The following is a 14,472-nucleotide window of genomic DNA, read 5'->3' as shown; positions in this document are numbered from 1 at the left end:
CTTTGAATTAATGTTAGTTTTTGACTGAGAAAATGATGAACTTAATAAAATCTTTGAAATATTAAATTAACAGAACTACTAAAAAATTGTCTTTGTAAAACTACTGATTATGATTTGGGAAGATAAGCATCTTGCATTTCTTAGAAATCAAGCCTTGCATTTCTTAGAAAGCAAAAATTTGGGGAATTTTCTTTTTTATTGCTTAAGAATTTCAAATAAAACAAATGTAAAGTGGACCATCTCCCTCCCCTGCCCACCAGTTATAATACATGGGAAAGAGTTATGTTAAAAGCAGTTAATATATCCTTTTCCAAATAGGGCATTCTATATATCCTGTTTGGCAACTTGTTTTTGTCATGAAGCAGTCTTATGATATGCTACATTAAATCATTTCTCATTCTTTAATTGCATAGTATTCTGTAGCATGGATATAACAATTTCTTTCTCCATTTCTCTTTTGAGAGTTCTATAAATTTTCTACTTTTTTGCTATTTCAAATGTAAAAATATTGTTGTAAAGCATGGTAGTTGCACATGTATTGTGAAGCATAACCATAGATTCTGGAAGTAGAATTGTAATGATGTGCACAATCTGGTTTTTTTTTATTTAGTACCACCAAATATCTCCCACAAAGAGTGCCAATTTATGCCCCTCTCAGTAGTGTATCTGAATACTTTTTCGCCTCGTATTTTCACAGTAGATATTATCAATCTTTAGGTGACTGTTGAACTTCATTAAGAACTGCTCTTCCTCAGGCTGGGGTTGTGGCTCAGCGGTATGTCTCACCTAGCATGTATAAGGCACTGGGTTACATCCTCAAGCACCACATAAAAATAAATAAATTAAATAAAGGTATTGTCTAACTACAGCTAAAAAATAAATATTAAAAAAACAAAAAACAAAACAAAGAAACCCCTGCTCTTCCTGGAGCTGGGATTGTGGCTCAGTAGTAGAGCACTTGTCTAGCATGTTTGAGGCACTGGATTTGGTTCTCGGCACCACATATAAACAAACAAAAAAATAAAAGTTCATCAATAACTAATAAAAATTTTTAAAAAAATTCCTATCAGATTAAGTAATTGATAATACCTACACTTGAGTTAAAAATGTAATTTGGTATATAAACCTCTCCGCATATTAGTCTAAAGAGAAGTTAGGAAAAGAGGCTGAGCATTACTTTTATACTAGTGCAGGAAGAGAGCCACTAGAAGCCATTCTTTTCTCCTCTCACATCCCCTTCTTTTGGTGTTTATCAGCATGGATACAACATTGTATACCATGGATATACAGATCAAAACTACTAGGAAGCCCAGAAATAATCCATCAGACTTTAGAGGAGGGGATTTTTGCCTTCCCCTAGAAGTTTTCCTTCCCCCCAAATGTTTATTGAGTGCTGGCTTTACTAGTACTATGTCTGTTGGTCACTTATGCCTGCTTCATTCTGGACTGGGTCAAGCTTTGCTTGGTATGTTGACAATAAATAAATTTTTTTTGTTAGATTAATACATCTTAATCATGCTTCAGCTGACCTAGAAAATGAAATGTTCTGAAGACTTGTCTCTAGTGAAAGCTAAAGACACTATACTTTGTCAGCCTTGCTAAGGTGTATAGGGTCCCTAAAAGCATGTTGTCCTTAAAACTTATTTTTGTGGTGGTCCCTAGGGACAGTAGTCTGTCATAGTTAATTTTACTGAGCATTTCCAAATGCCTGGAATTATTTCATTTCTCTATTTTATATCTGTTCTGCAAAGTGTGAAGTGAGATCATCTCTGGACTTTTACTCCCATCACCAGTAGCAGAAGGTCCAATTTATGCAGAGTCCACTTCAGAAGTAGCCAGGAGTCGAAGAGTGCTTGGCTGGCACCTTACTTAGCCTCTTTTGCTGCCAATTCAGTGATTTAGAATTTAGACTAAACAATTATAATGATAACATTGATATGATCATTCGTATACCATGGTGATGGTGATTCAACTGCTTATTTTTAGTGAATCTTTGAGTTAAAAGTGATCTTAGAGTCATCTACTGCTGGCCTTCTCTTGAAGTAGACTTCTCTAAAAATCTGGTGATTACACTGTGGAAACAGATCCAGTGACTAATTCACAGAGCAGTTAATTCCACTTTTTAGATGATAATGGAAAATATGCATGAATCACTTTGTAAATTATTCATTTACTTCTCTCACCAGTCCTCTAAGGTGGCATTTTATCCATTTTTCAGGAAAGAAAATTAAAGCTTTGTAAGGTTAAGTGCCTTGCACGAGTCACATCATTTGTGAGTATTTTTCTTGTTAAAACCTTAGGTCTTGCTTCAGTCTCCCTCCCCTTTTTTCTCAGCTGCTGTCTCCATTTCAGGCAGATTTCCCTTGTTTATTAACCTCCTGCTGGGGTTTGAGGTGCAGGTAGAAATTGCTGATAGCAGTTGCTGCTTCCAAGAACATGTGTATGGATGGGCTTAGGGTTGTAATATCTGAGGGAGGAAAAACTCTGAGGAGGAGAGTGCTGGTTGTCTGGGTTCTCCTTATACAATTTAGCAGAGTCAGGGAAATGTCAGTAACCTCAAGCCATTAAAATATTTTAAATTCAGAGCCTGACAGTAACTGAGGCATTATGTATTTGCACACATAATTAACTCAATATATGTTCCTTGAATTTAATTACACTGAATGATCTTATTTGTAGTTCTGGAAACTGAGACTGGGGATGTAGCTCAGTGGTAGAGTGCTTTTCTGCTTACCTAGCATGTATAAGGCCCTGGGTTAAATTCTCAGGACTACCTCGTCCCCGCCAAAAAATTATGTGAAAGGGCGGGGGCTGTGGCTCAGCAGAGTACTTGCCTAGCATGTGCGAAGCCCTGGGTTCTATCCTTAGAACCACATAAAAATAAATAAATAAAACTGCCGCAGTCTGGCTGGGCACAATTCAGGAGCCACTTGTCAAAAGAAACTAACTTTATTTTTAGAACCACACATGCCAAACAAAACAGCTCCTCAGGAAAAAACCCTCAGAGCCCAACTGCCATCACCAGCTTCCCACAAGCCTCTCACCCCAACACCAGCCTCTCCACCTCCCACAATCCTCCTGCTCTTGAGGCCGATTGGCTGGGTTGCGTGGGCGGAGCCAAAGAAGTCCCCCAATGAGCAGCTCCATGGTCTGAAAGGGCAGGGAAACAGCCCAATGAGCATCACCACAGAGGAGCCAATCAGTTAGATGTTGCTGGGGCCGCTGTGAGCCAATCATCAGCCGGCAGCTGGAAGTTTGCTGGGGCCCCTTTGGCTGTGGCTCTCAACATAAAACAAAGGTATTTTTGTCCAAATACAACTAAAAAATAAATATTAAAAAAAATTACGTGAAAGTGTCAGGACTGGAATCTAGGATCCTGATTACATTTTATAATTATGTTTCATAAGGAGTTAACTGCCTTATTTAGCTGGAACCAGATTAAGGATTTATTAACTATTTGCAGAAAGATTATGAAGGTAATTCATATGTCATTCTTTTTAGCAGCAGTTGGTATCTAGAAAGAGGGAAGTTAATTGTTCTGATGGAGAAATTATGGCTCTTGTCACACCAGGGTAAAGTGGTGTTCTAATGATTTGAATATGGCATCAGGAATTGAATGACACTGATTCCTTATAAATGTGGGAAGAGCGCTGAGCTTTCTGAAAATTTGGTGCTAATAATATCACGCTGGCTTTATTATAGGGTTTGGAGTAAATATTTGTAGAATTTATGTCAGTGTAAGGGCTACACTGTTGAGATTTTCATTAGAATGTAAATAGAGCCAGGGAAACGGTTTTTAAAATTTCTAAACAGGACCCCTTTGAGTACATTAAAATTTTTTAGCAGTATTTTAACAATAATACTAAAGTTTGATACTAGGTAGAGGGTAAATTTGCCCTATCTGTTTTGTATAAAACCCCAAACTTTATAAAGAAATAAGCATTTTAGATTTTTCTTATCTCTTCAGAATTGCCTGATCATAATCTGCTTATTAGTAGTCTTTGTAATCACTTCTCTTCTGTAATCTTGATGACTCTCCAGTGCTAGTTTTCTCTTTCTTGCTTCCACCATTTTTACAGCTTTGCTTTGTTCTTCTTACCCTTCCTTTCCAGATTCCTTTCTTCTAACCACATTCAGTTAGAGGGTGCCTTGTGTAGCAAGGTGCTGTATTAAATGTGTAAGTGGTACTTCATATCTTCAAGAAGTTTTGCAGTCTAGAGATGGAAAGAAATGGGTATAAAACGAATGCAAGGTATTGGAGGCACAGATACATGAAGAAAGACAGTTGAATTCCAGAAGTTAAAATGTGTGTGCCTCTTGAGGGCTATGTGCCTATGATCAATCCCAAAGTAAGATTTCTGTTCAATAATTATAATGGTAATGCTGTCCAGATAAGGAATTAAAACTCTCAAATTTAGCTTAAGAAATTTTGGGTTCTACTCTCACTACTTTTCTTGTAAGGACAATGGTATTTTGTGTAGGTAGACCCATAAGTCTTTATTATGGAATGATATGGCAGATCCTCATTTCATTCCTCCATAGTTTAGAGCAAAGGAGCAGAAGTACAGGTTATAGTTTGAATTTAATAAAGTGTCTGATCTTCATAAGAGGCCACTTGTTTTGCTAACCTTTATCACATTTTTTCAATAAAGAAAATGTATTTTAAGTTATAAGTACATTCATAAAATGATTAATATCTGAGATTCTTTGTCATCTTTTTCAGTTGAAGTAATGTATGTAGAATAGTAATTATCAGTAATACCTTGTTACCTCCAAATTTTGTATCCCCAGTTGATCATTGAAAAATGCTATTCATTCAAATAAGTTACATATATAAATAAAATAGAGATAGAAAAATTTGAGAATCATTGATTATGGATCACTGATGTAAAGGTTTTATGGCCTTGATCCAAGCATGAATACATGGAAGGATCTTTGATTTTTGTAATGCAGTTTCATTTCTGCCACCCAATACACCTAAGAAATGTTTAGAGCAAACAGATCTCTGATTCACAGTGTTGACTCCCATAACATTTTTGTCCTTGCTAATGAGCTCAGTTTTGAGGGGTTCTACAGTATATGTTCTGTGAAAAAAGGAGAAAATTGATAATCAGGACAGTCCTTCTAAAGGAAACATATGCTAGAAAGTATGATTCCTCAATCAGTTCACCTCATTTGCAAGCCATCTGTAACACACAGGTTTTATCAAACTTGTAGTAGTGGACAGCCTCTACTCTGCTAAGTGCTATGGACACAAAGATAGAGATATGACTCTTATAGAAATAGACCCACAAATAGGTATTTTTAACAAAATAGAGTAAAGGCAGTAATACCGGATGAACAGGATACCAGGTGAACTGACTGAGAAGAACCTGTGTTGGCCTGAGGTTCAGGGAAGGTTTTTGTAAGTTAAGCCTTTGCACTTAGTTTTGATTAATGCACATTACTTAGCCGGAAGTATTTGTATGCTAAGGTAAGGGAGACCTTCCAGGCAGAGGGAAACTTTGGGTGATGGGAAATAACATTGTATGTGCAGTAAAACACGCTTAGTTCACCTGGAAGGGTGGAGAGAGAAAGACAATGAGATTAGAGGAACACAGAGGTCAGGGAGGGTCTTTGATCCATACTACTAATATGGTATCCTCTGCTTTAATCAAGGGTATTAAAAATAATATGTTGGGCTGGGGAGGTGGCTCAAGAGATAACACACTTGCCTGGGTTCGATCCTCGGCACCACATAAAATAAAATAAAGATGTTGTGTCCACCGAGAACTAAAAAATAAATATTAAAAAATTCTCTCTCTTTCAAAAAAAATGTTCACAGATGTGGCAAAAATGTCTTCTAAGTAGTTAGGTATAAGGTGTTAAGACTTGCTCACATTTTTTTAAAAACTTTTATCAGTGAGAGTTGTATGTGCAAGTGTAAATTTTTTTTTCTTTATTTTTGGAGTAATTTAAAGCTCAATTTTAAACTTTCTTGATGAGTGTTGCACATTTTTGCGGAGGTGCATCTTTTGCATCCCACCCCAACCCTTGACTTTACTGCTTCTAGTTCCAGGATATCATAGAACAGATTCCTCAAGAGCAGGAAATATGTACATTTTACCTTTTGAAGCTTCACTATTCAATGAGTGCTTAGTCAACATTTGAATGAGTGAATAATGAATTTATTGATTTTGGCTTCAATTTACTTTTAGCTACTTTTTGAAATTCTTTTATTAATTGAAATGTTTTTTCCCTTTTTTTTGAAAGGGGGTTTCACTGTGTTGTTCAGGCTGGCTCAGGATTGTAAGCAGTCCTCCCACTTAGCCTCCAAGTACTTAGGACTACAACTCACATCACTGTGCCTGGCCTTTTTTATTTTTAACTTATGCCTCATATTTTTTTATAAGTAAGGACATAAATAGAGGTAAGTACAAATAAGATAAAAATACACTAGTAGTATGGTCAATTATATCTAATCTCTTACATTGTCAGTTTCTTAGTACACTAAAAACATGATGTTGTAATAATAGCTACTGTTTAATGAATACCTAGTACATGCTAGGTACTTAGAATTTCTCCTCAGGTAAGTCTTTCACAGTGCTATTGCAGGTGTTGGTCCTTGTTTGGCAGGTACTTTCCTCAGAACCATGAAAGCAGCCCTTTGCTGATCATTTAGATCTCTGCTCAAAACTCAAATGTTCCCACCATCTCGCTCTTTTGATTCTTTGAACACATAGTTATAATAATTTTTAAAACACATACTCTACTGTCTTTGTTTATTCAAATCTTTCTCCTTCTAGAGTATGAGTTCATAAGGTGCAATGGTATTTTGTTCTTTTTTGGGTTTCCATGGCCTCATATGTGGCAAATCTTAAGAAAATAGATGAAGAATGAAAAGAATGAAAAGAATGAAAATCTTTTTGATATGTTAGATTCAGGGGGGCAGAGGATTAGCAAGGATGGTGGAATATGATAGACATCATTATCCAAAGTACATGTATGAAGACACAAATTGGTGTTAACATACTTTATATACAACCAGAGATATGAAAAATTGTGCTGTATACGTGTAATAAGAATTGTAATGCATTCTGCTGCCATTTATTAAAAAAATGTTAGATTCAGAAAAGAATAACATATTTTTGTATTATCGATCTATTAGTCGAAGTTAGAATAGGTGACATAGTAGTGAATAAGGGTTCAGAAAAGAATTAACATAGGAAGCTTCAGACTTTTATTTTTAGAAAAGCCTACTTGTGAAGTTGGCTGTTGGCTGGTTTTAGAGAACTTATATTTGGGGGGTTCCCATCTTTTTTTAGTTGATGAGATTGACTAACTGTACTTAAAAGGTTTGTGCTAACAATATGTCTTGTATCAGATAATTGTTTTCCTTCTCAGAGTCTGGAATTTGGGTATATTCTAGGGAGAGGGTACTTATGTGACCACCCTGATAGAAACCACAAACACTGATTCTGTAGTGAACTTTCCTGGTAGACAGTGTTTCACATATGCCACATTCTGATGTTGAGGGAATTCAGTGTGTCCTGTGTGACTCTTGGGAGAGGACTCTTGGAGGCTTATGCCTGGTTTCTTCTGGACCTTTCTGCTTGTATCTCTCTCTTTGCTGACAATTTTGCTGTGTCTTTTCACTGTAACAAATCCTAGGTGTGTGTATGGCAATGAGCTGAATCCTATCAGCCTGCCTAGTGAATCACTGAGCCTTCAGAGTGATCTTGAAGACCCTTGGCATAACCAGATAATTAAATTCTCTCTGCTGCTTACTGGGGGAGAGATAACAAATAATAATCAAGAAAAACAGGGCTGGGGCTATGGCTCAGTGGTGGAGAGCTTCCCTAGCATGCATGAGGCACTGGGTTCCATCCTCAGCATCACATAAAAGTAAAAAAATAAAATAAAGGCATTCTTTCCATCTATAACTACAAAAAATAAAAAAAAAAAGAAAAACACGAGGAACAAATGTTCCATTTAGATAATTTAAATTATTCCATTGGTATAGTGATTTTGCATCTACTTTTAGACTGGGAATTCAGCAAAATAATTCTTTGAGGAGATAGCTGCATGGCTACATTTTAAATTTTTTTTTTAATATTTCATTTTTTAGTTTTCGGCAGACACAACATCTTTGTTTGTATGTGGTGCTGAGGATCGAACCCGGGCCGCACGCATGCCAGGCGAGCGCGCTACCGCTTGAGCCACATCCCCAGCCCCCATTTTTAATTTTTTGATGAACTTCCAAACCAGTTTTCATAGTGGCTATACTAATTTGCATTCCTACCATTAATGTATGGGAGTTCCCCTTTCTTTGCATCATGCAAGCTTTGGTTTTTATTTTTCTCTCTTTGTATGTATGTGTGTCCTATTGATAATAGTCAATCTAATTAGGGTAAGTTAATATTTCATTTTAGTTTTGATTTGCTTTTTTCATATACTCACTGGCTATTTGTTTTCTTTTAAGAATTGTGTATTCTGGTCTTTCTGCTATTTTAAAATCAGATTGCTGTTTTTGTTTTTACTGTTGAGTTGTTTGTATTCATTGTATATTCAGGACATTAACCCTTGTCAGTTACATAGTTTGAAATATTTTCTCGAGTTCTAAAGGTTTTCTTTCACTCTTGATTGTTTCCTTTGCCACACAAAAACTTTTTAGTTTGATGTAGACTCTTTTGTCCATTTTTGCTTTTTGTTTCCTGTTCTTTTGGATACTATGAAAAAAATCCCTGCCTAGTTCAATGTCATGGAGTATTTCCTCTTTTTTCTTCTTGTGATTTTACCATTTGGGGTCTTACGTTTAAGTCTCTTTTTTTTTTCCTTTTTCTTTGGGGTCGCTGTGACGGTTCCTCTGACCTTAAGGGTCTGTAGGAAGAAAGAGAGAGACAGCATGCACTGACCCCTTTTATTGAGGAGAAGCTATTCAAATGAGGCAAGGGGTCAGGTTCGTTTAAGTCTTTAATCCCTTTTAACTTGATGTTTGTATATGATGAAAGAGTTTCAGCTTATTCTTCTGCATATGGATGGACAATTTTCTCAGCAATATTTATTGAAAATACTAATCTTTTCTCTTTTTTTGTATTCTTGGCATGTTGAAAATCCCTTGGCTGTAAATGCATGGATTCATTTTTGGGTTCCCATGCTGTTTTGGTTACTGTAGCTTTGTAGCATATATTAAAGTCATGTAGTGTGAAATCAGATAGTCAGTTTTGTTCTTTTTTTCTCAAGGTTGCTTTGGTTATTTGGGGTCTTTTGTGGGTCCATAAGAATTTTAGAATTTTTTTTCTATTTATGTGACGAATGCCATTGGTATGTGTTGTAGGAATTGCATTAAATATGTAGATTACTTTGCATAATATGGACATTTTAACAATGTTGATTTCTCCAATCCTGAGTATGGGATGTATTTCCATGTATTTGTATCTTCTTCAATTTCTTTCATCTATGTTTTATAATTTTCAGTGAATATAGATCTTTTGCCTCCTTGGTTAAATTTATTCCTAAGTATTTTATTTTTTGTAGATATTATAACTGGTATTGTCTTCTTCCTGATTTCTATTGATTTTTGTATGTTGATTTTATATCCTGTGATTTTTCTTAATTTTTTCATTCTAACAGTTAATAAACCCTAAGACTCCATTTTTTTTAATCTTTAAGATCATGTCATCTGTAAACAGGGATAATTTCACTTCTTCCTTTCCCATTTATCTGCCTTTCTTCTTTAAAAAAAAAAAAAAAGAAAGAAAGAAAGGAAATGGTTCTCCCTGTGTTGCCCAGGCTGACCTTGAATTCATAGCCTCCTACAGCAGGCTTCTGAGTAGCTGGGATTGTAGGCGTGTATCATTGCTCCTGGCTTTTGTATGCTTTTCCCCTTCATTTGCCTAGTTGTTTTGGGCTAGGACTTCCAGTACTATGTTGAACAGAAGTGGAGAATGCAGGCATTCTTTTCTTTTTCAAGATCAGAAAAAGCTTTGAACTTTTCTTTGTTGAATGTGATGTTACCTGTGTAATGCCATATATGGCCTTTATTGTGTTGGGGTACATTAATTTCTCTTATACCTAATATATGGATGGTTTAATGTGTTAAATCTTGTCACATGCTTTTTTTTTTTTGCATTTGTTGGAATGATCACATTGTGTTTTTCCTTCATTCTGTTAATGTGGTATATCACATTTATTAATTTCTGTTAAGTCATCCCTGTATGACTTAACCTACACAACTCAGTTTGAGTAGAACTCATTTAGAGGAATTCTTCTCTAAATATTTGGTATAATTTATTAGTGAAGCCACCCGTCCTGGGCTTTTATTTGTTGGAATGAATTTCACTGGGCATGGTGAATGAATCTTAATAGATTCTGCTATTGAAGCTTTATAACTAAAGACTGGATCTATCAGAGGAACACAATTACCTCTGTGTATTTTATTTCTTGGTATACTTCATTTTGGGTTGAATTTGACTGGAAAACTCTGTCCTTCCTGTACCTGTATCTATCCCCACATTAGAGGTGTCTTCAATCATAATTTCTTCCAATATGCCTTCTGTTGCTTTTTTCTGGAGCTTTTCTCCTTTTATGTGAAGGTTTGGTCTCTTGATGATGTCTCATAATTCTTACAGTTTTTTTGTTGTTATTCCTTTTCACTCTCTTATCTTTTTGCTTCTCTGAATAATTTCAAATGTTCTGTCTTCCATCTCACTGATTGTTCTGCTTAATAGATTCTGCTATTGAAGCTTTCTGTTGATTTTTTTTTTAGTTCAGTGATTGTATTCTTCATTTTTAGAGTTTCTGTTTTTTTTTTTTTTTTTGGTGTGTGTGTGTGGCAGTATTCTTGCTTTTTTCATGTTTTGTTTCCAAGTTTCGTTAAATTTTCTATCTGCGTTTTCTTGTAGTTTAGTGGACTTTGTTTTTTAACAATTAATTTTTAAAATTTGATCTAAATGAGGACTATTCTGAATTATTTGTTGGTAATTCCATAGGTTTCCATTTATTTTAGTTCTATTATTGGAGCTTTATCAGTTTCTTTTGGAGGTGTCATTATTCCCTGATTTTTCATAATCCTCCTGTCATTGCATGGTTGTTCACGCATCTGACAAGACAGTCCTTCTTCTGACCTTTACATGTACTCATTGGCAGGGATACAACTTTGCTTTTTAGTCTAGTCTGTGATTTTGGATAGGTCCATCTGGTGATGACCCTAGGCATGTGGAGCTTGATATGAGTTCTTTAGTTGTCTCACCCCATGCTTTTGATTGGATATTGGATGGAACTACTAGCAGGCTCTGCTATCAGTTGGACCTAATTGGCTGGGTATTGTTATTGTTTCTTGTTAGGCTGATCACAAAATGTATTCCCATGCTATTTGGGATCTACAGTTGGCAGGTGTGTTAGTTGTGCACTGAGGTTGGATAGAATTGTTGTTTTGAACAAGTGGGACCCAATACGATGTTCCTTAGATATACATGATTGAACATAGCTCTCCTGTCTTGGAGGGGGTGGGAGCTGTGGGATGGGCTTTTGGCTGAGCTGAGTGGCTGTTGGACTTCCTGGATCAAGCAGTTCTAGCCCTTGTGTTTTTCCAAAAAGCACAGAGGTGGAAGTCTCCCCGACTGGGTAGAATTTTGGCTGAAGTCTGCCACTGCTTCCCCCCTAGGTCAAGCTAGTGTAGCTCCTTTCTTCTCTTGAGATCAGTGGAGGTTGGAGTCTCCCTTCCTGGATGGGGTTATTGGATAGGCAGTTTGACTATGTGAACCAGCTATTTCCCCTGGGTCAAGCCATTTTAGCCCCTTTGCTTCTTTGAAATCCATAAAGGTAGGAGATTCCCTGCTTGGGCAGTATTATAAGGGTGATTCTCAGGCTAGATGTGAAGACCAGTGGTCCAGGGGTTCAAGATAGATTATTTTTCTCAGTGTTCTTCTGAAGGTGACTAGCTTTATCTTGCAGGTTTGCCTTGAGGTTGGCCATTGTCTCTGATTGTGTGCTGTAGTTGGCAGGAACATAAATATGCCACCAGCAGTTGTGCACTCTTTGTTTCCACCCAATCCCTTGGTCGATAAAGCCATTGTATTTCTCCTCATTGAACTGAACTGGAATGGGTCCCCTGAGAAGCATCTGGGAATGCTAGGGAAACTGGATGACTGCTTCTGGTTCTTTTTCCTCCTGTAGAAGTTGTAAACCCAGGAAACTCCTCTCTATCTGAAGATATGCCCACTTGGGAAAGAGGGAAAGGGTGGGACAATCACAGTGATACTGTTCCTCTTTTTCTTTTCTAATTTGATTTGTTCAGTTCTGTGTAACATAGGTGACTCAGGCTTATTTCCAGGTGTTGGGGTTTTCTAGTCTATGGATCATTGTCTTCTGTAGGGAGGAAGGGGGCCCAAGACTTCTTACTCTGCCATCTTGCTGATACCCCATAAACTTTTAAAAGATTGCTGTCTTTTGATAAAGCTATTTATTATAAATATTTTCAGTTTCATACTATATAAATATGGATGAGAATTACATAATTTTTTTGAAAATATTTGTGCACTAAAGATAGATTACATTAATGAGGTTTTAGTGTAATTTTTACAATATTGTTTGCCTTGTTTATTAGACACTTAGTTGTGCTTCTTGTTTTATAGTATGTAAATATCTACTGTAATACATAATGCAATGTTTGTTGGTTTTGATTTTGTGTTTTTTTTTTTTTTCAGAGAGTGATAATGAACTCTCAAGTGGAACAGGTGATGTGTCTAAGGATTGTCCTGAGAAGATTCTGTACTCTTGGGGAGAATTGCTAGGAAGATGGTAAAAGTTTATTTTTTTTTACTGAAAATTATATATATATAGTTAATATTAACTTGTTAAAATAAATTTTCCTCTGTGTGGTGGCGAACACCTATAATCCCAGCAGCTCAGGAGGCTGAGATATGAGGATTTCAATTCAAACCTATCCTCAGCAATTTAGTGAGGCCCTAAGCAACTTACTGAGACCTTGTCTCAAAACAATAAAATGGCCTGGGGATGTGGCTTAGTGGTTAAATGCCTCTGGTTTCAGCCCCCTGGTATCAACACAAAGCAAAGAAATTTTAATGTTAAATCTACCTTAATATTAATATCATAATGTACTACTTTAAAAAACATAAAATTAAAATGTAACCCATACATACTCCTTATATTTGACTAGGTCGTTCTCTAGTATGTTCTTACTTAACTTGCTTTCAGAAGATATTTGTCTTATTATTTCATTGAGATATAACATTGTTCCAAGTTGTCAAATTTTTTTGCTACATTGCCAACACACTTTTATATATATATGAAAGGTTACATTTTTGACATTGCCAAATCTATTGTCACCTAAAAGGTAATATAGAGGTTAGAATTAATCATTTTATCATCAATTATAGACTGTAACACAGTCTTTTTTATTCTTTCTGTCTTAAATTATTACTCATTTTGGTGTGGGGGGCTACCAGGGATTGAACTCAGGAGAACTCAACAACTAAGCCACATCCCCAGCCCTATTTTGTATTTTATTTAGAGACAGAGTCTCACTGAGTTACTTAGTGCTTTGCTGTTGCTGAGCCTGGCTTTGAACTCGCAATCCTCCTGCCTCAGCCTCCAGAGGTGCTGGGATTACAGGCATGTGCCACTGTGCCTAGCAAATTATTACTTTATTTTTTGGAATATTTTACCTGGAATTATAAAAAAAGATACTCTATGTTATTATGTAATAAATACTCTTGTAATTTTAAGACAGTTTTTTATGTAAGTTTTTAAAATTTATATGTCAGCAGAATGCATTATAATTCTTATTACATATATAGAGCCAATTTTTCATATCTCTGGTTGTATATGTAGTATATTCACACCAATTCGTGTCTTCATACATGGATAGTAATGATTATCACATTTCACCATCATTAATTACCCCATGCTTCCTTTCTTCCCCTCCAATCCTTCTGCTCTATTTAGAGTTCATGTAAGACAGTTTTTTTTAATGATGACCAGAACTGTCATATCTCTGTCCTCCATACCCGTACAGACATAGAAACCTCGAATTATTATTGAACCTGTACATCAGGTTAGATGTATGCAGGCTGTCCAGGAGACACTATGAAGTCTAGGCAGAATCACACATTTTTCTTATAGAAAAGTGGAATAAAGAATACTTAAACTTTCTTTTATCTTCTTTAGAGATGTTCCCTGCGATAGTCTTCTGTATACACCCTAAGAGATTCCTGTGTTAGGATTTAGGGAGTAATTATTTACAGTTCCCAAGGTTGGAAAGTTTATGATTTCTCATTGTGAAATCCAGATACAAGGTTTATTTATTCTGACCAAAGTGTTGGACCTATTATGTTTTCAAGGAAATACCCTGAGAGGAAGGGAGTGTCAGCTGCATCTTCTTTTTAAATGAAGAAAATTTTATTTTTGTTTATCCTATACATGTAAATAAAAATGAACATATCAAATACATGTATGAAGATGTGAATTTGG

The 14,472-nt window shown here is 35.9% G+C and overlaps 1 protein-coding gene across 5 annotated transcripts in view; it reads left to right on the top strand.

Annotated features, from left to right (window-relative positions):
* Rabgap1l (RAB GTPase activating protein 1 like) overlaps positions 1-14,472 on the top strand; it is a 628,203-nt gene that overhangs the window by 156,965 nt on the left and 456,766 nt on the right. For all 5 annotated transcript variants that reach the window (XM_077803024.1, XM_077803022.1, XM_077803023.1 and 2 more), the window contains one exon: positions 12,687-12,780. In XM_077803024.1, the coding sequence (XP_077659150.1) occupies positions 12,687-12,780 (94 nt within the window). The remainder of the gene's footprint in view (positions 1-12,686; positions 12,781-14,472) is intronic.

This window comes from Urocitellus parryii, chromosome 9 (genome assembly GCF_045843805.1).
Source record: "Urocitellus parryii isolate mUroPar1 chromosome 9, mUroPar1.hap1, whole genome shotgun sequence".
Classification (NCBI taxonomy): domain Eukaryota; kingdom Metazoa; phylum Chordata; class Mammalia; order Rodentia; family Sciuridae; genus Urocitellus; species Urocitellus parryii.
This window is presented reverse-complemented; position numbering and strand designations above follow the sequence as displayed.